The sequence below is a fragment of the Drosophila melanogaster genome, chromosome 3L, assembly GCF_000001215.4.
Source record: "Drosophila melanogaster chromosome 3L".
NCBI lineage: Eukaryota > Metazoa > Arthropoda > Insecta > Diptera > Drosophilidae > Drosophila > Drosophila melanogaster.
In genome coordinates this window covers 9,809,008-9,834,345 of record NT_037436.4, presented here as the reverse complement: position 1 = coordinate 9,834,345, position 25,338 = coordinate 9,809,008, and the positions used below count along the sequence as shown (strand labels likewise).

At 41.5% G+C, this 25,338-nt stretch overlaps 2 protein-coding genes across 18 annotated transcripts, besides 1 other annotated feature; one reads left to right on the top strand and one right to left on the bottom strand.

Annotated features, from left to right (window-relative positions):
• CG43897 (uncharacterized protein) lies at positions 1 to 20,499 on the bottom strand. Of its 17 annotated transcripts, none has more exons than NM_001274729.1 (8): positions 20,385 to 20,499; positions 13,787 to 14,066; positions 9,706 to 9,800; positions 3,561 to 3,712; positions 2,906 to 3,346; positions 1,667 to 2,144; positions 1,480 to 1,607; positions 1 to 1,418 (listed from the first exon to the last, which is right to left on the bottom strand). In NM_001274729.1, the coding sequence occupies exons 2-8, from the start codon at positions 13,903 to 13,905 to the stop codon at positions 1,329 to 1,331; spliced, it is 1,503 nt and encodes a 500-aa protein (NP_001261658.1). In that variant the 5' UTR covers positions 13,906 to 14,066; positions 20,385 to 20,499; the 3' UTR covers positions 1 to 1,328. The 17 variants fall into 17 exon arrangements, with proteins under 17 accessions (NP_001261658.1, NP_001261656.1, NP_001261659.1 ...); NM_001274727.1 differs by having other exon boundaries at positions 1,667 to 2,147; positions 20,419 to 20,499; NM_001274730.1 differs by lacking the exon at positions 2,906 to 3,346 and adding an exon at positions 6,451 to 9,543 and having other exon boundaries at positions 1,667 to 2,147; positions 13,787 to 14,272; positions 20,424 to 20,499.
• On the top strand, positions 10,449 to 10,997 carry Ilp5 (Insulin-like peptide 5). The gene is made up of 2 exons (NM_206315.2): positions 10,449 to 10,635; positions 10,707 to 10,997. The coding sequence occupies exons 1-2, from the start codon at positions 10,473 to 10,475 to the stop codon at positions 10,868 to 10,870; spliced, it is 327 nt and encodes a 108-aa protein (NP_996037.2). The 5' UTR covers positions 10,449 to 10,472; the 3' UTR covers positions 10,871 to 10,997.
• A 1,476-nt stretch (positions 20,500 to 21,975) lies between the features above and the next one.
• Positions 21,976 to 22,034: a mobile genetic element.
• The last annotated feature ends 3,304 nt before the right edge of the window (positions 22,035 to 25,338 follow it).

Here is a 25,338-nt window from a genome sequence, read left to right as displayed (position 1 = left end):
CTTCTCGTCGCGAGTATTCAAAACTTGCCGTTTATTTAGTTTCTCATTTCATATTAGTTATACATCGTAGTGTAGTTGCGTATAGACATTGCTGGTCATAGTAATTGGTAAAGTCTGAGAGTTGTGTTGGCCCGTCCTCGATCTCGCCCCGGCCTCATCCCCCATCCATACGCCAAGATCTGGGCCCTGAGTCCGCGGCTGCTCGTCCAGCAGGCAAAGGCATCCTCATATTATTGCCTGGGGTCAGCGGGCGAACTAAAGGGCCGACCTCAGACGGCTGGAAGGGGGACTGATGGGGCCTTATAGGGGTGGCATAATCCGAACGTGCGCGTTGAATTTAATATCCTTGAATGACATATTTCGAACTCACAGATTTGTTTCGGCGCGGTCGCCTGGTTTCTTGTATAACTTACTTATAGCGGGATATTTGACGGTTTTTTATAATTTGCAGTTTAACAATTTCAAGGTAAATATATATATATATATATATATATGTGCATATAATATAGATATAAGCAAAAAGCATGCAAACTCAAACAATAAACATTGAGAAACCCGTGCGAGCGGCTCCAAAGGATGTGCCACGATATCGGGGAACAATTTACAATTGGTGATTGTGGTTCGCCCAGAGGATTCCTTGAGCTCATCGCTGCACGGGATCTGCGTTAAATAGAATATGCTCACAATAAATAGTTTAGTATTGCTCTTACATCTAAGACAAGGTTCAATCTCATTATCATTTTTCCGTCTTGGGTCGCATCGTTTCCATTTCATTTGCTAGTTAATAGTTTAACAATCATCTTAGCATCTAGCACTATATAGCATATAGCATATAGTTCTGGTCTCCAATCTAAGCCATACTATATGCACATGCTCCAAATATGTGTATATAGTATGGGTGCATGGAGATTTTCGTTATCCATTGCTGCACCGTTTGGGCAGCTTGGATCAGGGTTCCAAGCCCACGAATCATCATTAGTATTATCTCGAGTGGATGCAATCTGATCGTGGAATCAGCGAGCATCTATATTTATACGGATAATATTGAAGATGATTCACCGGTTGGTGTCACACCTGCTGTAGTATTGCATTCACCTAACATGGGTTCGTTTCGTAATATATGTATAGTATATATGGCGTCGTTAGTGGTCATTTAAGATTAGTATAACAATTGTATATATCCTATATAGATAGATTGATTCGTTAGTGTTTCGTTTTAGTAACATAGACATTGATCGTTTTCAGTATTATTATGAAGTGGGTTCCATTGAATTTTATGCTGTTGTTGTTGTTGTTGTTCTTGGCATCTGAAAGAGTCTTTCCCAAACTTAGCCGAAAATGTGCTGGGTGCCCGGAGGCACCTTGTAGCTGGGATAGCCATTGTTCAACTGGTGCTTGGCAAAGAAGGGTGTGTAGTCCTGCTATTACACATATGCATTAATATCGAATTGATATGTATCTTAAGCGGCTATATCCTACCCGGTTAACTCTCCTGGGACGGCAGACGGGACCCAACGCCAACTGGCGTCGTTCCTCGTTCTCGCGAGCCGCGGCCTCCTTGTACTCCGGTGGTGGCCATTTCAAATCTCCGCGCAATTTGCTGCCTCCTAGAATAATTTTATAAATGTTAACTATAAGTTAACTAATTTAAGGTGATCCACAGTACCCTGATAACTGACGGCGGCTGGCTGCGAAGTGTAGACTGGTGCAGGCTTCTGGCTGACTGGAGCCTCCTTGCGCAGGGTGATGATGCCGGGACTGGCGCCCCGGTAGCTATCCTGGCCAGCGTAGGCTCCCGGATACTGCTGCTGCTGCTGTTGTTGCTGCTGCTGCAGATCAGTCTGATCCTGCGAGTAGGGCAACTGGGGCTGCGAATAAGAATTGTATGGGGGTTGAGCATAGGTCGAGCCACCATTTTGCTGTGGGTAATAGGATGGCTGTTGCTGTTGCTGCTGTTGGTACGGTGAAGCCTGGTACGATGGCTGCTGCTGCTGCTGCTGCGGCTGGTTCCACTGTGGTGGCTGATAGGGCGCCTGAGCCTGCGATTGAGGCTGATACTGCTGCTGCGGAACCTGCTGCTGCTGCTGTTGCTGTTGCCACTGTGCTCCAGGCTGCTGGCCATCGTAAGACGGAGCACCGTACTGCTGCTGCTGAGATTCAACCGATGGTGCAGTGGTGCAGTGGTGTGGTGGTGTTTGGTGGTGCCAACATGCATGTTCGACATGGGTTTCGATCACAGGTTATGATTTTAATTCGTAGATGGGTGGTGTTTTGTTGGTTGGGAGGTGCATACGACACATTCACATTGGATGTAGATAGAATTGATAGAATATGTTGGAGATAGAGATAGACAAAAGACCATAGTTAGAGGGTGGGAGGTTGAGTTTCGAGTTAAGTATTGGATAAGTTTAGGCGCAGTTTACAGCTGAAAGTCGCAGAGAAAGAAGCAAATGCCATTAAAGCCATAGGTTAAGTGAGTATTTGCCTAAGAACAGGAGTTAGTTCAGATTTTGCCATGCAAAAGTGAGTGAGTACAAAGTTACTACAAATTATTTGATTTTTAAAAGGACATTACATCTTTTATTACCAAGTTAAAGAAAAACCATTTAAGAAGAAGCATTTCTAGAGAGTTTTTTATAGGGTAATATTAAGTTTAGTAGAGAATGCAAGTTTATTAAGTGTATAAAATGGAAAGTATGGTAATACTAAGGTTTTGCCTCAAGTACAAATAAATAGTTATTAGTGTAATAATGTTTAGTAAGTATTTCAGAAGGAAGTTTAGTATGTGTTCTAGATAGAAGGAGATCAACGTTGGCAGGAGACATAGACGATCGCAGCCGCAGTGCAATATGTAGCATCACTTCGCTTAGCCAAAAATCGGGATCCAATCCGACCAAGACGGTACCTGCGGCTGCTGTTGTTGCTGCTGGTAGGATCCCTGGAACGGGGGATAGGCTCCATTGCCGGCGGTGAATTCACTGCGTGACTTAGGCTGCGGAGCACCAATGTGTTTCCAGCCACCACCCACATTGTTCACTGCCTGCAGCGGCTCCTGCGGATAGTTGGACTGATAGTTAGCCTGGTATGGATAACCGCTGGGATCGGTTGCGGGAGCTGGAGATGGAGCTGAAACCTGGACGGGTTCCCTCGAGCGTTGCCGACCGAACTGCGCCTGTGTGTACTGCACAGGCTGCTGTTGCTGCTGTTGCTGCTGCTGCTCCTGATGCGAATAACTATCTGGGTACTGGTTGGTGGGGTAGGCGGTGCTGGTGGTTTGTGGTGCCGATGGGTAGGCATTTTGTGGTGTTTGGGTGGTGCGTGGCTGGACGTTGTTATAAATGGGACCCTGAAAGTTGTCAGTGTGGTTAGGCTGGGAAAATGGGAGTGCAGAGTTGGGTCTCCAAATGCTATGTACATGGCGTTTAATGCCCCACCGGGATGAGATACAAATTGTGTCAGTGGCGGATACAATTATATTTACACTCGACGCACACGAAACTTGACTATATATGTATATACAATTCATTGGTTTCAATTGAGCACTTGGGTTGGCAATTTACCTGAGGTGGAGCGGCAGCTGCTGCTGTGGGAGCGTGGGCCTGCGGATAGTAGCCTCCGGCACCGGGAGCCGGACTCTGAGTCTGCGGCTGGGGGGTGAACTCCCGGATGATCCGCTCCTCGGAGGCCGGTGGCCAGGCCACACGCTTGTAGCCTGAATCAAAGAGAGTAGAGAAATAAAAAAAAAACGTTAACGATAAATACTCGGAATTCTTTCGATGATGATGCAGCTGCTCGGTGCAGCTGCCGTGCAATAACATTCAACAAAATGCGGCCAAAACGTGGGCGTCACTATAACCTTGGATGCCGCACTGCGTCCCAGTGCTAGCTAAACAATTTGAAAATGATTTAAGCCAATTAAAATTATAGCCAATGTGGAATAGCAATGTGCGAACACAAAGGGGGCGGGGCGGTCGGTGGGAACGATGGGGCTGGTGGGGATATCGGTGCAGATTCTGCAAATCATACACGGCTGTCATTGCATCTAAATTTAGACGATGAGAACGAGCCGAAAGCTAAGAATTTGACATTACTCATGGGGTGATGAGGATGTCGTCGCTGTACTTGCAACATGTTGCTGCTGCTGCTGTTGCTGCTGCGGCTGCATTGGCAACATTTGTTTGGTCGAAATCGTTTTTGGGGGGGGGGGGATCGTGGCGATATATTGCTATATACATGCACATATGGGGGGTGGTGTGAAAATGATGTGTGTGTTTACCCTCCAGATTTTTGTAGTTCTCGTTGATGATTTTCCACTGAGCGACCATGGTTATATGTATATTGCTCTCTACTCGCGTATCTCTATCTATTTGGCTATCTATCTATATGGGCGATCGGGCCTTGGCGTAAGAATAAAAATATTCTCGTATAGATATCAAAAATAACAAATACACTTATATGCCAAGATGTATATGTTTGTTTTTTTGCGGCTATTTTTTGACTTGTCCGCTCGCCGAAAGTCGAGAAGAGCGTTATATAATAACGAGGTGCAATCAATTGAATTCGATATTTGGAGAGTCTGCTGCTGCTGAGGAACACCACGACTTCGACTTGGATTTTATTTGATTTATGGCTCTGATTTTTTTGTTTTTTTACGCTCAATTTCGCAGATCGGAGCGCGTTTCGTTTATCCTTCGGATCGATATCGTTGAAAAATTCGAAATAAAATAATGATTCGGCAAAACACGGCGATTGAATTTATTTTTTTTGTTCTTTTTATTCAATTTCGATTTGATTCGGTTCGATTCGCGTGCGTTTGCCCAATTTAATTTCTATTTTCTATTATAGCTATTGGCTATTTCTATTTGCTAATTCGTTGATCGTTCGCGCTGCGATATGTTTGCCTTCGATGTATGCTACTAAGTGAGGAGCCAGAGAAATGCAGAGGAAATTATTGTTAGCCAGCGCCAAGATGTAGAAACATTGGCACTCGTATGGGTTCCAACCCACACATTCGGCACACACTCGACTTTCGTATCTGTATCTTTCAGCTGTAGCTGAATCTGAATCTGAATCCGTGAGATACGCGAAAGTAAAGACTTCTCCGAGAGCGTTAGCAACTCAGAGATATCATCTAGAGGCATAGCCATGCAAATGGGTATATTCCGCGAGGATCTGCTAAGTATGCAGATCTTGATCGGAATGGATCCCTTACCATACCCACCTTCGCCCCAAGCTGTTGTTGGCATTGTTTACACACCTTCGATTTTTGTGTGATTTGTGGGCCCCACCTTGAAATACTTATCATCGTGCCCACTCCCTCACTCGCGGCAGAATATCTCAAGGTGTTTGCCGCATCTATCTATATCTTTAATTCTATATATATATATAAATATACATATATGTATATATATAGTGGGGGATATATGCGCATACTGCGCGGCTCTTTGCCCAGTTCTATATAGGATGCCCAAGTAGGTTGGATGACTGTTTATTGTTATGGCGATTTGTTATGCCTGGGCGGCAAATCAAGTGGGCGCACCACACGTCCATCCATCTTGCGGATATAGTCTGATCCCGGCCAACTAACTATCTATCATCTATCTTGTGGCCAAAGCAGATATAAGTAGTTTTGTGACTCAAAAGCCAGCGAATCGTTGGCTAAATTTAAACGGCTGTCATTTTGGGCGAACTAAAACAAATCTGTTTTTAAACGTATTCACACAGGTGTACATGGCAAAAGTTGGCTCATTAAAATTATTAGCAAGCTTGTAACTCATATGTGTGTGTCTGCCATATCATCCATTGAAATAATCCCTACGCTCGCAATTATTTGATATAATAGGAATGGTTTGCTCGTTAGCCACGCAACAAATTCGTTTTGACCGTCAAACGTCACAGATAAATACGAAAAATTTTACGTTCACAATATCTAGTTGCCACACAAAGAGTCATTTAATTTGTGCATGCATGACAATTAATTTTGGCTACAAACGAGTCTGTTGTTTACATATAAATACTCAACATACATTTGAGATATGTTTATGCACACAAAGGTATAAATTACTTAAAGGGACAACGAATTCTTGTTTCGAGTTATTGACTATTTCGACTGGGCAGAAAATGTGTGGCAAAATACCTAGTTAATTAAAACATTCATTGGTCCCGAATATATATGCACATACATATATCTGTGATATATGTCTGCTCATAAAGTCAGCAATATAATTCGAAAATAGACGCATATGATCTGTCTGCAAAGCATATAAGCTGAAGAAAAATGAAATTTTAAAGAAAAATATCAATAGCGAGAAAATTTGAAATTCGCATAATCCCTAAATGCCCAAGGTTTCTCTAAATCTACTGAGTCACTGAAAAGAACACTGAATCATGTGGAAGAATCCCTTGGATCACACATAATGGGATACACAAATCGGTGGGGATGTCACGCACCTTCAATACCCAGATATGGACGAGGTGATACATTATCGAATGATCGGTTAACGCCGAAATCTCGCTGCACCTCGTCGAAGGAGGCCAGGGATTTGAACTTGTGCTGCTCCTCCGCCTGCTCGAGACTGGGGAATTCGAAGGGCGTGGGCTGTGCCGCAGAACGTGGGGGCGTGGCAGCCAGCATTGTAGAGGATGCCGACATGCTCTGCTGCAGTGGCTCTGTGGCCGTTTTCACCAGGAGTCCAATATTGTGACCTTCGAGCTGGGGGACATGCGTGAATTTCGCCGGAAGATTAACCGGCGATGGTGGAGCTTTCGTCTGGACGGGATTGAGGCCATAGGGTGAGCTGGAGCGCTGCGGAGCTTCTATGAGTGGAGCGGGATACTTGCGAGATGGCAGCGGACTGGGCGAACGACTACGCTCCCATGTTACTTCCGTTTCCGGTTTCTGAAGTGCCAACTGTCTGGGTGGAGGAGGTGGCGGCGGCGGCGGCGTCGATGGAGGCGGAGATTCTGTCGCTGGTGTGGTCACAATTTCCACAAAACTTCGTTGTCGTTGCAGTTTCTCCGGTGGCACATTCTCCTTGGCCGACTGCATATCCTCCCAGGAGATTTGCCGCGAGATATACGGACTCCGTATCTCATAGGTGGCTTTGTAGTTCTTCAAGGGTTCGTTGTGCAGATTGGCAATCCGCCACTGATCGGCTTTGTTAAGTTTGCCCCAGGTGTTTGGTGAGCAGCGCATTTCATCACAAACTGGGCAGTAGACTGAGGAATCGCCATGGCCGCAGGATCTCTCCGTTTCCTCCACCGCATCCGCATCCTTTGTAAGATCTGCTGGGGCTTCACTAGTACCCAAATCTTTTTTACTCTCTTTTTGGATAGCTGATTTGTCTTCCACCAACTCCTCTTTGGATGCTGCTACCGCCTTTGCATCCTTTTTCACATCCTTTTCAACATCCAGTTTGGTCACGGGTTTTTCCTCTCCTTCAAGTACCTTTTTACCTCCCCTTAATCCTTTTTTGGCCAGCTGCTCCTCTATAGCTTTTCTCAACTCTGTTTTGGGCAGCATCTCCTCGCTATTTACCACCTGCTCCTCCTTCCACTCCTCGAACTCCTTTTTGGCCAATTGCTCATAGTTGGCAATTACATCCGATACGTGTCTGTACTCCATGTCCGCGTCCTGTTCCTCGTCCTTGATGACTACGTGCTCCGCTTCAGAGACAGCTGGCGTTGTCCGGAGTTCTACGTGCATGAGTTTCGCGGGCTCCGATTTTTGCTCCAGTGCCACCGCAATCTTGTGCAGATCCTCCAGTGCCCGCTCCACGATGGGCACGTTTTCGGTAAGAGATTCCTCCTCCGCCTCGGCGTCGGCATCCTCCTTAATCTCTTTGGAAAGCCTTTTTGGTAATCCAGCTGCCCGGGTGTAAATCTGTCGGAGTATTGCCTGCAATGGGCTTTCCACGGCCAAAATGGGTGACTGGCGATGGGCGAAGATGTCCCACGCTTCGTTGGACGCCGAACTGATTGGTCTGGCGGGTAGGGCTGTTGGTGGTGGCGGAGGAGGTGGCGGTGGAGTTGCTGTTGCTGTTGGTGGTATTGGTACCGGAGTTGATACTGGTGTGGTCTGAGCGCTCCTTTGCAGCGCCTGCTTGGCATTCTCCATATAGGCATCGATCTGGAGCAAGTGCTCAGCTATGGATTGCTGGATGTGGGCATACTTAGCCTCCAACTGGGCGATTTCAACATGTGCCTCATGCTGCTTCTCCGTTGCGGTCTCCAGACTGTAGATGCGTCCCTGTCTTTTCGTCTGATTTTCCTTAGCCTGCGAATCCTGACCAGACTTGGAACGCATTATCGGCGATGGCAAGGGTGGTGGAACTGGAGTGCTTGGCGTACTGCTCGACTGCCGTTGGAGCAACTTAATCCCACCGGTGGCACTCACATAGGTGGGACTCTCGGTTCGCGGCTGGATGTCCTCCATCTCCTGGTGATCCTGCAGATACGAACAGGCGTCGTCGTAGATCTGCTGGGCACTCAGCTTGAGCTGGTCCGCCGATGCCTCCACGCGAATGGGCACAATGCGAGTGTTGGCCAACGGACTTGGACTCGGATTCACCGGACTGATGCTCCCATTTGTGGCCAAAGCCAAAGCCATCTGCTGCTGCTGTTTAACTGCCACGTTGTCAATTACCATTCGCCCTGCTGTCTTCGCTTGATTGAGATTTGCGGCAGCTGGCGACACCGGTGTCGGTGGCAGCGGCAAGGTCTCCAAATCCACATCTTGACCAGAATTGGGATCATCCTCGCTGTCGCCGTCGTGGCCATATGAGATCTTTACCTCAGTGGCCAGTTTTATGCACCGCCGTTGGACTTTTGGCTTTGAAGTTCTCGGCTTAGGTGGCGGCAATTCCGGAGCACCCACTGTACGTTTCCGGGAGCGGCTACGATCCAGGGAATGAGCCTGTCTCTTGTATCTTGGCCTATATGGAGTGATTTGAGTGGGCAGAGTTGGTGTGGCGGACCTTTTGTGGGCCAATTGCTCGTAGTACTCACATCGCGGAGCCACCAAACCCAAATCCACATCGGCTGCCTTGGTCTCTGGAGCGGAGAATCCCTTGGATATGGGAGTTTGATGGAAAACTTCCGCCAGGTCAGGTTCTTTGGTGTGCTTTTGGAGCGTTTTTGATCTCTCTTTGGAGCCACCATCGCGTCGTCGCTGCTCTCTCACTTCATTGGCAGTGGGTTCGATAACCAGGGTGGGACTCTGGAACTTCTCCCTCAGAGCCTCAATACTGTGCGATGGGCTGCAGGAGATCTGATGGCTCTGTTCGGGATTGATAGTTGGTTGATCCTGCTCAGCTGGAGGCCAGCTGTGATCCCGTTTGAGCAGATGCCTCTTGGTGGCCAGACGGTTGATTTTCAGCACCGTGTCCCGATCGATAGTGATGTCCTGCTGATGACTGAGATAGTCTGTTTTGATCTGGTTCAGAAGCTGCTGGTGCAGCGTGTGATGCAGTGCATCCACCTCGCCTCGTTGACGCGGGCGACTCTGCCTTTCAGTGGGGTAAAAATCTTTGTGGGGGAAGTCCCCTGAATTTATTTAAATTTATCTGTAAAAAACACTAATATTGGACGAGCACTGGGACTGGAGTTTGCTGTTTTGTTGTATGTTTCTACACTGTTTCTTTTTGTCTAGGCAACATAAAATAAACGCGCATAGACAAATATCCAAAAAAGAGAGGTATATCTTACCACATTTGGCTTGTTGTTCTTCCTCTTCGACGGCGCGCAGAACGGCCGAGTTGGCCAAGTTCAGGGGCTTCGTTATTTGATCGTCGACTTCAATCCTAAAAATAACGTAAAAATACAATACAATTAGTAAGAATCAATGCACATCGTATATTGTATGAGGTAAAATTTTAAATTTCGCGGTATATACTGCTTGTGTGTTTGGCGCACTGCTTCGACTGCTTGCAAGCAGTTAGCGCCAAATTTAAATTTATTTTTAAATATGCTCTCCTCGCAGGCATGTATTCGATTGTCATGCGTTCTTTTGGTATATGTTATAGAATTATACATGTGAACAGGCAAAAATGTAATATACGACTTTACTTTCTTAGATATACAATAAGTACATTACTTAAATATTTCATGAAATACAAACTTATGATCGTATGCACTATTTGCACGATAAGCCAATTAAACATATTGAAAATGAAAGCCCTTCTAACTAAAGACCATATATATCGTTATACATTTTGATTTCAGCTATTATATATAGATTCCGCCACCCCCTTGGTGCATCCGATTAAGCGAAAGTTACGCTAATCCATGGGCATAAATTAATGATAGCACCCTGCGATGTCCTGACATTGAAAATTAGCAAGTACGCTCCTGCCCACGCTGACCCCAAAAGACTAATCCAATCTGACAGGTGAAAGTGCGCCGGCGGATATAAAAATGGCTGACAGCGGCGGAAACTGCACCACATCCTATCCAGCAGCAGTTCCAGCAAGGCAATGATGTTCCGCTCCGTGATCCCAGTTCTCCTGTTCCTGATCCCGCTCCTGCTATCCGCCCAGGCCGCAAACTCGCTGCGGGCTTGTGGCCCCGCCTTGATGGACATGCTGAGGGTTGCCTGTCCCAATGGATTCAATTCAATGTTCGCCAAACGAGGCACCTGTGAGTATCGGCTGCGTTTTTTTGGGGTTTGGGGTTTCCAAACGGCACGAACTCACTTATTTTACTTGCAGTGGGCCTATTCGATTATGAGGACCACTTGGCGGATTTGGATAGCTCCGAATCTCACCACATGAACTCACTGTCGAGCATTCGGCGCGATTTTCGCGGCGTTGTCGACTCCTGTTGCCGCAAATCGTGTTCCTTTTCCACGTTGAGGGCATACTGCGACTCCTAAAAATGCTGCGATACCTGGTCCATCAGTTTACATACATACATATATGAGACATGTTACGTAAAAGTATTAAGTATAAACTATATGCACGGCTTTGAAACTTGAAACTACAATAAATAAGCGCAATTCGAAACATCGCTTTTTAATTTCTTCAAACATTAAATATTATAAATATTTCGATAATAATTTTAGCCTTTAAAAGTGAACAGATACACTAAATGGTTAGCAAAAGAACAATATGAACAATTTTAAACACACTTTGATATATCCAAATTCTATTATAACAATGTTTATTTTTTTCCATACGAAAATATGCTCCTTTGAGCGGAAGGAAAATCAAATTTTGATTTAAATCGCAGCAAGTTGGGTGGAAATTTTGCACACAAACAAAACTATGCCTTTCGCTTGCCTGGCGATTTTCTTTAAGCTGGCAAAAAGAGTTTTCAACTTTAATTATAATTTGCTTGAAATGTTTTGCTTTCAACGCATCATCTTAATCTGGGACGAAATGTTTTGCCTCAACAAAACGAGATAACAAACAGAAATATTTAAGCTAAGAAAATGTGCCTGCTGAGATAAGACCTTAAAGAATTTATGGACGACAAAGTCCAGAGATAATCGCCAAGCTTTAAGCTTTTTCGGCAATTTAAGACGAACGTCAGCCATTCCTCATTAGATCCGACATTGACCTTTTAGCTGGGAACATTTGGCAAAAAATCACTCACATCTGTCGGCCTCAACTTTAATTAGTTGATTAATTTGAAGGAAGTGTAAACATTGTGACAACCTCATTCGCCGCAGGCCCATTTTGGCTCAAAAATAAAGACAAATAGATAGATAGATAGACATTCAATTCATTGAATTTTAATAGAGATTTGCTCAAATATTTGCCCAGATATCCACTTAGTGGCGTTTGCTTAATTAACAGCACAGCGTTTTAATTATTTTCTGTTCGAAATTTGATTGGTTAATTTTCCGATTTCACTGTGATTCACCGATGGGCAGAAAGTCAAGAGATGCCTCACTACTTTTTTGGCTAGACGCCTGCCGCTTGTTTGTTGACATTGTTTTAGTTGTTATTTTTGTTTTTTTTTTTTTCGACTCAATTCTGTTGCATTAAATCGGTGCACTAATGCTAAACTGGGTGACTCATCGACTGGCTGACGTCTTGAATTATTTTTAATCACTTTACACGCGCAGAAAATAATTGGTATTAATAAATGGTGGATCATGAGCAAATTATATATAGAACTTAATTTCTAAAGTTAATAATATTGTTGGTATCATATAATCAAGTAATCTATCTTGTGGATTTTTATCAACAACATAATAGTCTCCAAACAGATTTAATTCAATCTTATAACTGTCCGAATGCTTCAAACTATATTAATTATTTTGTATATTTTCTAATGATATAATGATAATATTCGAAAATATTATTGGTGTATTTAAGTTTGTTTGAAACATTCTAAGATCAAGCCCTGGGTATCTAAAATGCTCCTTTTTGCCGGTTCACACTTGACTGGCGTTATATAAAAAGTATCTTTTGGGTTGCTCCCGCTACACGTACATTTTATTTTCGAAGTTTCAACTTGGTCGAAGCCTTGGCTCAGCTGTTTTTGGGAAAAGTTGCTCCCTAATTCGGGAAAACACGTTACGCACACTCACGCTCGCGAATATGCGATTGAAAGTTTTGAGTTTTAAGTTTTCAGTTGTCAGCTTATAGTTTTCAGTTTTTGGGCTCTGGTAATTAAATTTCAAAGACTCCGTTGCAGTTGAACACGTTTTGTCGCACGCATAGTCACCGAATAACTGAAAGCCACTTAAAGTTTTTTGCTCACCAGAGCAGATCACCACTATATCTATCTGGCGGATCGTATCTGATCGGTTTGTCGACTAGAGGTGAGGTGAGGTGCAACTGAGGCCGGTTTATTCAAACAACAATGCCAGCGATATATGTATGTACATATGTACGTATGTGGAGGCACTACAACGAGATGGTGTTATTGTTGTGGCGACAAACAGCATCAGCTACAAATGAATCTCGAGTCGGAAAAGCATCGCTGAGATACGCGTCGCCGTGTGTTGCCTGTAAAGCTTTTTGGTAATTACAATTAAACGTCAAAGCATTTAATTGTAGGCGCTGCTCATGTTGTTTTTGCCGCCATCGTGTTTTTGAGTATCTGTGTGCCACAGCAACAAATTGGCAGCAGTTGCAGTCGCAGTCGCTGCCTCAGTCGACGCTGCAGTCGCGCTGCGATGCACAAAGTGAGGGGCATACCCCCCCTTTAAATCCCCATCGCCCCCTTGTTTGCCCACTAATTAATGTGTTTTGTGCACCTGTTTTGTGGCAGCGGATTTTGTATCTGTCAAAATAGAACAGACAGCAAAGGGAGGCTTTCAGTGGAGCTTGTGTTACCAACGTATTTCCAGGGCTATGGCGAATAAAAAACAGTCATATTAGAGTTCCTTTCAAGTATCATGTATCTTTGAACTAAAATGGGAGTCTTATAGAAAAAATATTTATTATTTAAAGCTTAACTATTTTAATTGAACTTTTCTAGATAAAAGATCGTTTCGAAAAAGTGCTTATAAATATATTCATTTGGAATTGGTTTAAGATCAGATTAAGACACTAACTTTAAGATATAGATTTTAATGGTTTGCAACGGCTGGTTTTAAATCCCCTTGATGACCCTAAAAAGTGAATAGAAATTCCGCTAGGGAATATGTATCCCGGCTGAGAGGAAAGCAAACGTTTTGGCGAGCATTTTCCCCCAGCTGGCTGATTTCATCTATTTTATGAAATTATGCATTTAAATGTATGATAATCATTTCGCTTGGGCAAACAAGCTCTATTTTCTTTCTCTTATTTTTAATCATTTCCCCCCCACCAATCCGCACCGTCACGTTACTTACCCCTCGCCGCCGAAGGCTTTCAGCTCGCGGTTCAATGTGGCCTTCACGTTCTCCTGGGAATAGAGGCCCATGGGCGAGTTGAACTGCTTGTGCACCAGCTTCCGTTGTAGGGCAGCCATTTTGTATGGTTGTTTTTGGTTGTTTCCTTTTTGGACTGCTTCTTCCTGCAGAGTTGCGAGTTGCTTCTTGGGAAATGTTGAACTTCGCTTGCTTTGTTGGCTGGCCTTTGTTTGCCTCGAAGCTTCTCTGTTGTCGGCTACTGCTTCGAATGTCTTTGGGTCTTTGGAAGTTTTTCAAAAAATATTGTTGATAAAAAGAATATTTTTTAAAATCTTCCACGCGACTTAGTTCCGCTTATCGGTTTTTGTTTTGTTGTTCTTCTTTGCTGGCGGTATGTGGGCGAATTCGGAAAAAAGGAATCCTAAGCACTTTCCCCTACTTCAGTTGGTCTTAATGTTAATCGTTAAATGTCGGTCGTTGTTCGTTCTGTAATTGAAATGCAAAATAACACCGAGTGAGATAATGAGGTAAGTGAAAACTTAATTTGAAAAGGAGTTGGCAATAATGTGATTAAGTTTCAATGGTAGCGTTTAATTAATTCTTAAACAAGCTGGTCATAAAGGCTAATTGGCTGAGTAGTAATTGAGTTCCGCATACTGACATAAGAAATGTTATATCTTTATTTAACTATGAAATTAACAATCATTTATTCAATCATGTAATTTGCCAGAACAAATTTGTTCAACAAATTGGTTGTCTATAATGCAAGCACATTTACTGTGTTTAACATAATTAATTAATGTGTTAACACTTAATTAAAAACCTGCAAATGTAATATACTAATGGCATGTAAAACAATTCGCCTGTATTATTTAATAACAACCGAAGCAATTTTATTTGCCATTTCTGTTAACCTTGTATAACTTATCACTAAATTCTCCTCAAAATATATGTGAACGTCTAATTATAAACACAAAACACAAAACGGGGAGACTCAAACAAGTATTTGAAATAAGAGCAAAATAATTTTAAAAATATTTCCAGCAGCATCAGCACTTCAATGTCAACGGTCTATATATAACACTTTATTGCCATCAAAAATTGTAGATATACATATATAGATTTTATAGTTAAAAGTCGCTCAATTGCGAATTGGAATCAATTGCCAATGGCTACAACAAAATTCATTTTGATTTTACAGCTGTTGCTAACAAATTACAATTGTGGAATTTCGTACGAACAACTATCGAAAATATGCAAAACGGCACGTATAGTATTTATTTTTCCAATTTCCTGAGACACTCACTCACTACTGTCACATTTAGAAATGTATCTTAAACTAATTTGAGCACCGCCTGGCTGGGCAAAACAAAAAGTATTTTATATTTTCCTGTGTGTGTGTGTTCATCCGACGATTTTGTTTGTCTTGCTATTTTGTGCGTTGGCCTAAAAATAGAGCCAAAAATATTGAAATGTGCTCATTTTTTTTTTTTTTTTGCCACACTCATATTTTCCACACACACTCGAATCGGCGCCTTCTCTCGAAGTCTCTATTTTGAAATTAAAAATTCCCGCCTTGTGTGTCACCTCAAATAAAATTAGCAGCTGGGAGGAAGAGATACCATTATTTAGATTTGCGTCATTTCGAGGAAAGTGTACGAAAATCATAGGGGATGTACCCCATTGCTGTATGGAAATTGCAAATAAAAGATACTTGAAATTATCGTAATGAAGTATTTTTGTATTTGCAGGCATTTTATGCCGTTTAATTGCTTCTGGTTGCTGCTTTGCTGTTGCATGTTGCTGCTGTTGCTGCTGTTTGTGTTGCAGCTGCCACAGCTGCTGCCCCCGTAAGCACGCAATATTCTGGCTGGGCGGAACGGAAGCGGACCAAGAATCGCACAAATTAATCAACATTTAATAAAATATTATGCAAATTACACACAAAAGGCAGGAAAGCAGCGAAATACGACGTGAGAGAAAAGAGCGCCAGCAGCAACAAGAGCTTGCCACTTGATGTCCCAATTAAAGTTTAACGCAAAACTCATACAAACTCACATATACGCACACATGCACACTCGCCCACAGCTCACACATACGAAGGCACACAAACAGGTGCGTGCTGCACTCTGTACTTAGCGCACGAATTGTAAGGGAATTTGCATAAAAAATTCCTGCAAAAATAATGTTTCAAAAAATGAACAAAATGAGCATGAGCGCATATAACCCTGTGCCATATGCCACAGCCGACACAATTTGGAGCAACGCTTTCAATACCCTTTCCCTAGCACAAAAAATTAACAGCCGCAGGACATGTGTACATTTAAATTAAAACAAAGTTGCTGCCGAGTTGCAGTGCCGAGAGTTTTTCACATCATTTGTTTGACGTTATGAAATTGTAGTGGCCCCTTGAACGCCAGCGATGGAAAGTCAATGGGAAAAATTGAATGTTTCGCTTTAAAAATAATATTGCCCCAGCAACAGTCAATCAGCCAATATGTCACATGGCACTGCCTTGAGCCAAATTTTTAAATAATATTTGTCTGCAATTACTCAATATTTTAGAGGTAGGTGAAACGAATATATTTCAACGTGCGATCTGCTTTTGAAAATTTATGCAACTAGCCTAAGCCTAAGGGGATTCGGCATTTGAATTTTAAATATTAAAGCTTACCAATAAATGAAATAGACACATATAATAAAACAAAATATTTAATTTTTGGCCCAAATACTAATCATAGTTAATAGGAGTATTTTTTATGCAAAATTATGTTTCAAGTATTTATTTTTATCTAATATAGTCTTTAGCTATGTACTAAAAATATAAGTAATAGAATGGTTGATATTTTCAGGCATACTTGTAATCAATATGTTTTACTTGTATGTATGGCTGTAAATATTTTATGACCACAGCTTGATTAAATTTTCTTTACTTAAAAAAATACTCGATTAAATTGCTGGAGAAATCACTGGCAAATTTAAGTGCGTCCAGCATTTTTCAATCCATTAATTATTAAAATTAAAGTGACATTTTTCAGGTGAGAGCATAGCATCTTCCCCACAACCCAATTAACATCTACGAGTATCCCCTGTTCATTTTTCAGTGTCTTTATTTTGGCATCGACATCATTATCATCGCTGGCATTGCATCGACTCCATGCCATTTGTGTGTGTGTGTGTGTGTGTGTGAGTGTGGGTGTGTCTGTCAAATTTGAGAGTGCTATATAAACTATAATCGTGGCTAAATGTGTGCGTGTGTGCACACATACGTGTGCATTGGAATCAGGTGCAAATATTGTTAGATTTTCGTCGAGGCGAGGCATCTCGCAAATCTGGGTGTCCATATGTGTGTGGATCTCGAGGATTTCACATTCACATCCTTGTCTGTATCCACATCCCAAATCCCGAAACTGGATGAAAGCTGTTGATTTAGCCAGCCATGTTTTTGCTAATTTCATTATTAAAATACAGTAGCATTGTGCTGCGACTGTTCTCGATTTTGTTGAATTGCTTGTATATTTCATGCGGCCGCCACACAAACACAGAAATATTTAAACAAACGTTTGCAATTTGATCATTCAATATTGAACACCTAAAGAATTTTCGCACTTGTAATTGAGTGATAAAAACAAATTTCAATCGAAATATTTGAGGCACGATTGAAGTGATTAAACTATTTAGCTGAGTTTATAAGCAAAACTACAAGTTGTTAATTATATTTTTAAAGCAGGCGTATATTAGGTTAATTATTCTAAGATTTCGAATTTCCAATAAGAGAGCATCCATAAATAATATCTATAAATATATTTTTATGAGGAATGAACAATCTCGAACATTTTTTTCTGGAATTTGAATATCGTAAGAATTATTCAATGGATATTATTTATGATTTCTGGAGCATATCTTTTAACGAATAGTAAATCAAATTTGATGATCGTTTTCGTTTCGTAAATAGCTGAAATATTTCTGCATAACTGGTTTGAAAACTGGAGCAATTTTCAGCTAATTTGTTTTCGGTGCTAGCCACTTGTTTTTAGTTTAGAAGTAGGTGGTTGGGCTTTGCACTTAAGCACACTAATGTTCACCAAATAAACACACGCACACTGGTCTGGCTTAAGTGTAAGCACACATATACACACACACACACACACACACACACTGGGGGAAAATTCGTATTTATTTGGTTTAATGTGGGTGCTTACCGTTTGTAACAATTTGGCGCTGCTTAATCCAAAAATAACGCCATCCAATTGCTAGAGTTGGCTTCAGAGTGCTGCCCGGAATTTCGGCCACTTTACCGTCTCGCCCCCGCCCCCCGCCCCGCTGCACTTTCTTATTGCACTTTCACCTTCCCCACCCCACCTCCTGCATTATGAGTGTGTGTGTGGGTGTGCGCAGGGTTTTTGGATTATTGAGGAGCGCGATAGCGAAGGCGAACGCGTCCGCCGAAAACCGGCGTTTTGTAAGCGCACCATCGGCCAACTGAAACTGAAACTGAAAATGAAACAGCAACAGAAGCGAAGCAGCGGCGAAAACGCTCAACTTTACGCAATGATCATCGGCGGCGGCGCCTTTCCTTTCCTTTGGCTTTTCATTTTCATTTTTATTTGTATTTTCATTTCGCTTTTGTTGTATTCCGTTTCATCAGTCTACATTTTCACATCTTTGGCAGCGACGGCGAAGAGGAAGCAGCTGCTGCTGCGGATCGCCGGAATGTATCTGTATCCACGGGCTAGCGAATGCGTGGACGCAGATACAATCTGGCACACTGGCTGCCAAAATATGGTGCCTTGTTGTGAGATATATACGTAAAAAACTGTTCTTACATTATATTTTTGTATTAAATGCTTCTTTTGAAAACAAATGTTCAAGGCGAAATACTAAGCTAATAAAAGCAATATAATAGCTTAATAGTTCTATGAAATTCAGCTATTCTATTAAAATTTAAAAAATAACAAAAGTATTTGTAATACTGGAGAATCACTGCACCCTTAGCCTCAACCGTCCTATTATTATATTTATATTAAGAATGATAAATGATATACAAGAATTATAAGTTTTCCAAAACGAAGTATAAAGCAATTTATCAAGCACTTTAAATGTTGTTAAATTTATATTAAAATAGCATTTCAGAGGCATTTATAAATATCTACATTTATTTTGAATACATCAAATAAATACTGTCAACGAGTTGTAGTCAAAAAGTGCAGGAATGTTCATCGGCTAAACATATTGATATATTTGCAGCCAGAGAACGAGAGTTCAATTAATTAAAATGATTTATTTTTGAAAAGCCGAACCGCTTACGCATTTGCACATATGGATGAGTGACTTTTATTACCTAATTAACAATAATGATGGCATTAAATTAAAATACATTGAAGCGCATTTGGCAGATATTCAAAATATCGACATCAAAATTACCACCTTGAGTTCAAAATTGAAAACAAAGGGGATTACAGTGCAGGAAAGCTCAAAAGCTAGGCAATGGGTATGAAAATGTGTTCAAAACACCCACAAATCTTCGATGCTGATTCATTGTAGGAACACCTTCTTTTTCCAACCGCCACTGTAAGTTGGCCACATATTTAGACCTCTTTTTGCCCACCCGCCAGCAAGAACAACAAATAAACCAAATAGTTAAAAAAAAACATTAAAAAAAAAGAAGAGAGCGGCAGAAAAAATGAATTATATATGTATAAAAAATATTCGGTCGCCGTCGATGAGCGACAAGATGGAGACAGCGGCAGCGAAAGATGGATAGATACATTTGTATCTGTAGCTATAGATTGTATATGCAGGCTATAAGGCCCGACTATTACAGCATTTTTACTGCCGCACCCCTCGCGCCCCCCCCCCCTCCACCGACCACCAACATAACACGGCACGTCTCTAATATTCTATTTTTGAGCGTAGTTCTTGGTTTTTCTTTAATTTTATTTATTTGATTTTCGTTCTGGCTTTCCACGTCCTCGCCAGCGATGTCAACATTTTTACCCTCCGGACTTTTATATGTCTTCTTTTTTTGTATTTTTTTTTGTATTTTTGGTAAGCGATTTTCCCCCCGTACCATGAAAATAGCACAAAGAAAGAGTCCATATAGAAATCGAGGGGAAAAGGGGAAGAAATGCGCTTAAAATGCCATTTAATTGTTTCACTTGCAGCAAAATGGGTTTTCAGTATTTTTGTGTTTCAGTTTTCAGTTTTTGGTTTTGTGCTTTCTGGCTTTTTGGTTTTTCTCGCGGTTGAAGTTGATTTTATTTTGCCAGCCGCCTTTACGGCTCCACTTTTTAATTGTGCTTTAAATGCTAATTAGCTTTTGTGTGTGTGCTGGATGCAAATGCAATGGACAATTATATATATACATATATATATATAATATATATCGCTTTGGTTTTCCTTTAATGCATTTTATTTAATTAATTTTTGATGGCTCTTTCGCGGCTGGGAGTTTTTCATATTTTTTTCATTGTTCGCCACTATTTGCAGGTGACACATTTTCTGGCATTTATTTTTGGGTTTTCTGGTGCAGCACGCACACACACACACACACACACACACACACATTACACTTTTATGCCCACACACAAAGGTGCACCTGTCGCTGATGCACTGGCGTTGCACTGTCGTACCGTACCGGACTCGAAATTCGGACTCGGGATTGTCGGTACACTCGGAACTAGGAGCTGGCTGATGTGGTGACCACGTTCGCGACCACGGTGCGAATTATTATTGTTACTCGCCGCTCAACGAAAGTCGCTGCTAGCGCTGCTGCTGTCGACGGAAAAGTTCGCGAAAGCAGCAAAAGTTGCTCTTGCTCTAGTTGCCTTTTAATAATATATTTTCATATTCATGGAAAATCGCTGATGATGACACCCCATCGGGTGTATCTTTTGTGTGTGTGTGTGTGTGTGTGTGTGGGGGGCACCCAGCCCAATCCTCCGCCTTAGCCAAAAAGCATAGAACGCCCACTCACACCCGATTATAAATTAGCCACGGACATTGGGCTAATCACAAATGCCCCCTATTCCACTTGCTGAAGCCAACAGGAAAATAAGGAAAAGAGCACTTCAAGCCAAGAAGCGTTAGTGGAAAAGCGATAAATATTCAGCACCAACATACATACGCACACACACACACACACACAGAGTGGCATGTGTGCTAAAACAGCTAATTAACAAGAAAACAACGATTCGATATATGTAGTACATTTCTTCTCCACCTATTCACACGCATACGATACCAATTTTATATGCATGTTCCTCTAAATATTGAACGTTTATTTTTGGATTTTTGGAAAGCCATTGAAAACGTTTCGAATGCCCTGCAAACATACCGGGTTATATCGACTAGATGCATGGTTTAGTTTATTTAAGTTTCATATTTTTTCATTGCATACTTTTGGCAGCGTCGACAAGCTGGGCTTAAATTGGATTTCTATTTGCAGTTGATTGAAGTGAAACCGCACACAATTGAAATTGCTGCACAGAGGCGAAAATCTTGTTCAAATATTGTAAGGTAGTGTTCATTTACTTAATACCATTTAACTCGGAAAAGAAACAAAAATCTACACCAAGATAATCTGGTTCGTTAGAAGCTCAATCTGAAATTGCTTTTTCTTACCTTTATGTTTCTAAATTTTTAATAAAACTAAAAAGCAATCATAAGCATTGATGGAATGAAAAAGGAATGTATATAACGTTCTACTCATGTATTTAAGAAAACTTTTCTGATGAGAATTAAGCTAAGATAAAAATATACCCAAATGTATCCTAAATGGCCTTTTTTAAATATTTACATAAGTACTATCTTAACAGATATTTTTTTCAGTGTGATATTCGAGCACGGCATTAGACAGGCGTCTGTTAACACACGTTTCGATATTTGTTCGTTATCCCCCGCTCATTGTTTGTGCGTTGAGTATTTATACCCGTGTCTCGTAGTGAAAAAGGGTATACTATATTCATTGAAAAGTATGTAACAGGTGGAAGGACTCTGGTGGGATCTCTAGCAGGATTCTAGCGGGAACCCAGATATAATATCGATGTGGCCTCGATATCAGTAGCTATAAAAACTAGAGAGATAGAGTTTATTTTCATATTTTGCCACGCCCACAAGCCGCCCAATACAGCGACGACCAAACTTTTGAAAAATGTTTTGATATTTTTCTATGTTTTTAAATATCTTTTACCAGCTGAGTAACGATGAGTATCTGATAGTTGGGGAACTCGTCTATGTCATTCTCTCTAGTTGTAGTTTCCATCTGCTTATATTTTTGGAAATTTTGTTTTGCCATCAAGAGCAGCGGCCGCATGATCGTCAGAATCAGCAACTTAGCGCTGTTATATTGTTGTGCCCTGCAATTTCACAAGTTCATGTGCTTTCGATGCGCTCAAGCACAACAATTAGTGCATTCAGTGTGTGTTCTCGCCATTGCTCACCTGTGCACCGCCCACCTGTACCGCCCGCTAACCCCCCCCCCCCCCCCAACATCCCCTCGCTCCTGCGCCTGTCAGCGAAATTTAACCCATGCACAAAAAGCTCCGCTGCAGAGCACCTGACAGGCAACTAAGCTGCCTGTATTTCACGCTAGAAAGCCAGCAAAAAATAATATGTTTAATGTTTGTGAATGATTAATGGCACATTAGAATTGAAATTGTTTTTGGCTACGGCAGCAGAAGCAGCAAAAAAAATCTGAATCCGTATCCGAATCCAAACCCGAATCCGTATCCGTAGCCGAATCCAAAGCGCAGCGAAGCAGTGTATATATTGCTATAATGTGCAAATATTTATAATCCCCCTCTCCACCAAACTATATGGTATGTGCTCTTGGCTGCTGCTACTACTCGTACTACCTGAGTGGAACAGGTGAGTGTTTATAATGTATCGCATATGCATGGCCAAGTGCGGAAAAGAGGCAAAAACCACACAGAAATCGTGTGAGTATGTGCCCATATAATGTAGTGCCTCGTACACCAAAGGAAAATATATTTAAAAAATATTTTCAATTTATTATGAATCTGGTGCATATTTCTATCATTAAGTTGTATTAGTTGGTTTTACTCTTAGATGAACAATATTATATTCACAACCATCTTAAAGCTTGTATAAAATTTATTACTCATACTTGAATAATTGTAACCCGCAATGAAGGCTATAATAGCATTTCATGGAATCCCACTTCGCTGGAATTTTGCTGAGTATTGTAATTTATTTAAAATCCTTTTCGATACTCACAAGGTTTTCATTGTGAGTCATTAGGGAACCACATTTCGTTCCGTGTATTGTATATTCATCTCCCCGAGTATTTGCTTAGTCGTGTGTATTATTTCGGCTGCCAAGTTCGGTGCGGCTGTTCATGTCCTTGGGGTCCCCAATGCGTTATGATGGAACATGGAAGATGGAAGAGCGGCCCCCAGCCGATGCCGGCAAACCCCAATTCAAGTTAAAATCCAAACGAACTTTGCCAAATTGCAAAAGCCGCAAAACCAAAACATTTCGTCGCCTGCTGTTGAAGTTCCATCGAGTGGCCCCAAGGAGCGCTGATGGTGTGTGGGGTCCAGATCCCCCCAAGAAAGATATGGAGTAGCATCACCTCACCTCTCCCCTCTCCTCCCCAACATAACTGCTGCTCAAAGAGTTGGCAGAATTTCTTAATAAACTTTAATGACTGCGGGTGTTCCGGCATGTGTTTGTCACTTTGGCTCCGGGTGGGTGCAAGTGCAACTTTGATGGACTCGGGTTACCTGAGGACCAGCTCCAGGTCCGCCACTGCCACCTGAGCATTGTTGCCAACTCGGTGCTTTTCTAGCCACAACTGGTGGCTGCGGCTCCACGGGGTCGAAACAACAAACTGTTTAATTTGGCAGTTGGCTGATGTGCGCTACTTGTTAACCAAAAGCGTTTGTCTTTGCTACACTTTCCGCAAAATTTGAATATTAAATATAAGTTTCCAGCAAATAGGATAAATAATAACTTTGTTGTAAGTAAAAACATGTCCAACAAATTGTTGGGCCAAATTAATATGCTGCCGAAAAACTTTGATTTGCTATTCAATAAACATCAATATGTATTATAAAATATAAACATAACTGTGGCGAACTAGTTATTGGCATTTATTTAATTTATGGCAAAATATTCACATCAAAATAAATAAGAAAAGATATTTATGTATTTTTATTGGACCAACAATGAATTTGTTAATTGCATGCTTGTGTTATGTTACAAAATCTTTTCGTTTAACTAGTTGCAACTATTATTCAATTTTTTATGCAAACAATTGCGCATTGTTTTCGTTTATTCAGACAAATTAAGCGTACATAAATTTAATTGAAACTTAAAAGCTGTTTTAAATTTAATTTTTTGATAAATTTATTAAACCTTAAAGATACTTTTTTTAACGCTACCTTATACTTTCTAAAGTGTCTAGTATACCTTTTTACTCTACAAGTAACGGGTATAATTTAGGTAAAATCAATCTCTCTTCAGGTGGCAATACTGTGGCCATCACCTGCTGCTTCAAATTAAGCAATGACTTATCAGCCGAATACTTTAAACTCCCCCCGGTGGTTTGGGCCAAGTTGTGAAAACTAACAGCCAGGCCAGGCGCCGCATCCTTTATGGTACGGATGGTCGTTTCAATTTCGCCTATAATTTACTTGACCATCACGTACCGGAGTCACGCATGCCAACGGAAATTGGGAGATGGGTGGTTGGTTAGTGGGTAGATGGTGGAAAGATAGTGGGTTGCTGCTTAGTGGGTGGCATGTTGGGTGGCATGTTGGGTGGCATGGCCGTGCAACATGTTCTTGCGGGGTCATTCGGTGGCCGCTCATACATTACTTATGAATCGACTCGGGTTGCGATACAAGGTATCTTAGTTACCATTGGCGGGCATGTTCTCAGATACTAAATTGAACAACATTCGAATCAAATTCAAATCAGAAAGGAAATCATTTGCATGCGTATTGAATTTGTAGATAGATATGCCTATATATATTATGCATATAATTGCACTTCGATATCCATCTTTCAGTGCCTCATGGGTAAACTAAGTTCGCTTCGGGAGTGCCAATCGCCGAGGGAACGCTCTTTAAATTTTCTTTAACGACCTTTATGTGCACCTTTACGGAAGTTTTCGGAACTATGTGACTTAACCAGAACTTTGCAAAATGGCAGGGAAAATGTTTGACTTTTGCAGTTGTTTTGCGCTGCGAGTTGTGAAATATTGAGGTATTAGGAAATTGAGGGAGGAAAACAGAACAACAGTATGCTAAGTGTATTTTCGTTAAGATTCTAACAAACTTAAGAAGACCATGAATGCTTTTTTACCTTGAAAACCTAGAAACGAAATAAATTAAAATTTAAAATTGCATACGTAGATATATGAATTTTTAGAGATTGAGTATCAACAATAAATTGGTTTCTGAAGCTTAATTTATTCCACACAAATACTCAATGATTTCCAAAGAATTCACTGCAAAATGGTAATACAGAATGTCCTTGGAACACATCCTCCCAGCCATATGCATCTTCTTTTGAATAGTGAGACA

Coding starts and splice junctions, on each gene's coding strand:
- Ilp5 (NM_206315.2), top strand. CDS start 10,473: ATGATGTTCCGCTCCGTGATCCCAGTTCTCCTGTTCCTGATCCCGCTC. Junction 10,636..10,706: donor GTTCGCCAAACGAGGCACCT/GTGAGTATCGGC, acceptor TTTTACTTGCAG/TGGGCCTATTCGATTATGAG.
- CG43897 (NM_001274730.1), bottom strand. CDS start 13,905: ATGGCTGCCCTACAACGGAAGCTGGTGCACAAGCAGTTCAACTCGCCC. Junction 2,148..3,560: donor CAGCTGCCGCTCCACCTCAG/GTAAATTGCCAA, acceptor GAATCTCAGCAG/CAGCAGTACGGTGCTCCGTC. Junction 1,608..1,666: donor AGCCGCCGTCAGTTATCAGG/GTACTGTGGATC, acceptor AAATTATTCTAG/GAGGCAGCAAATTGCGCGGA.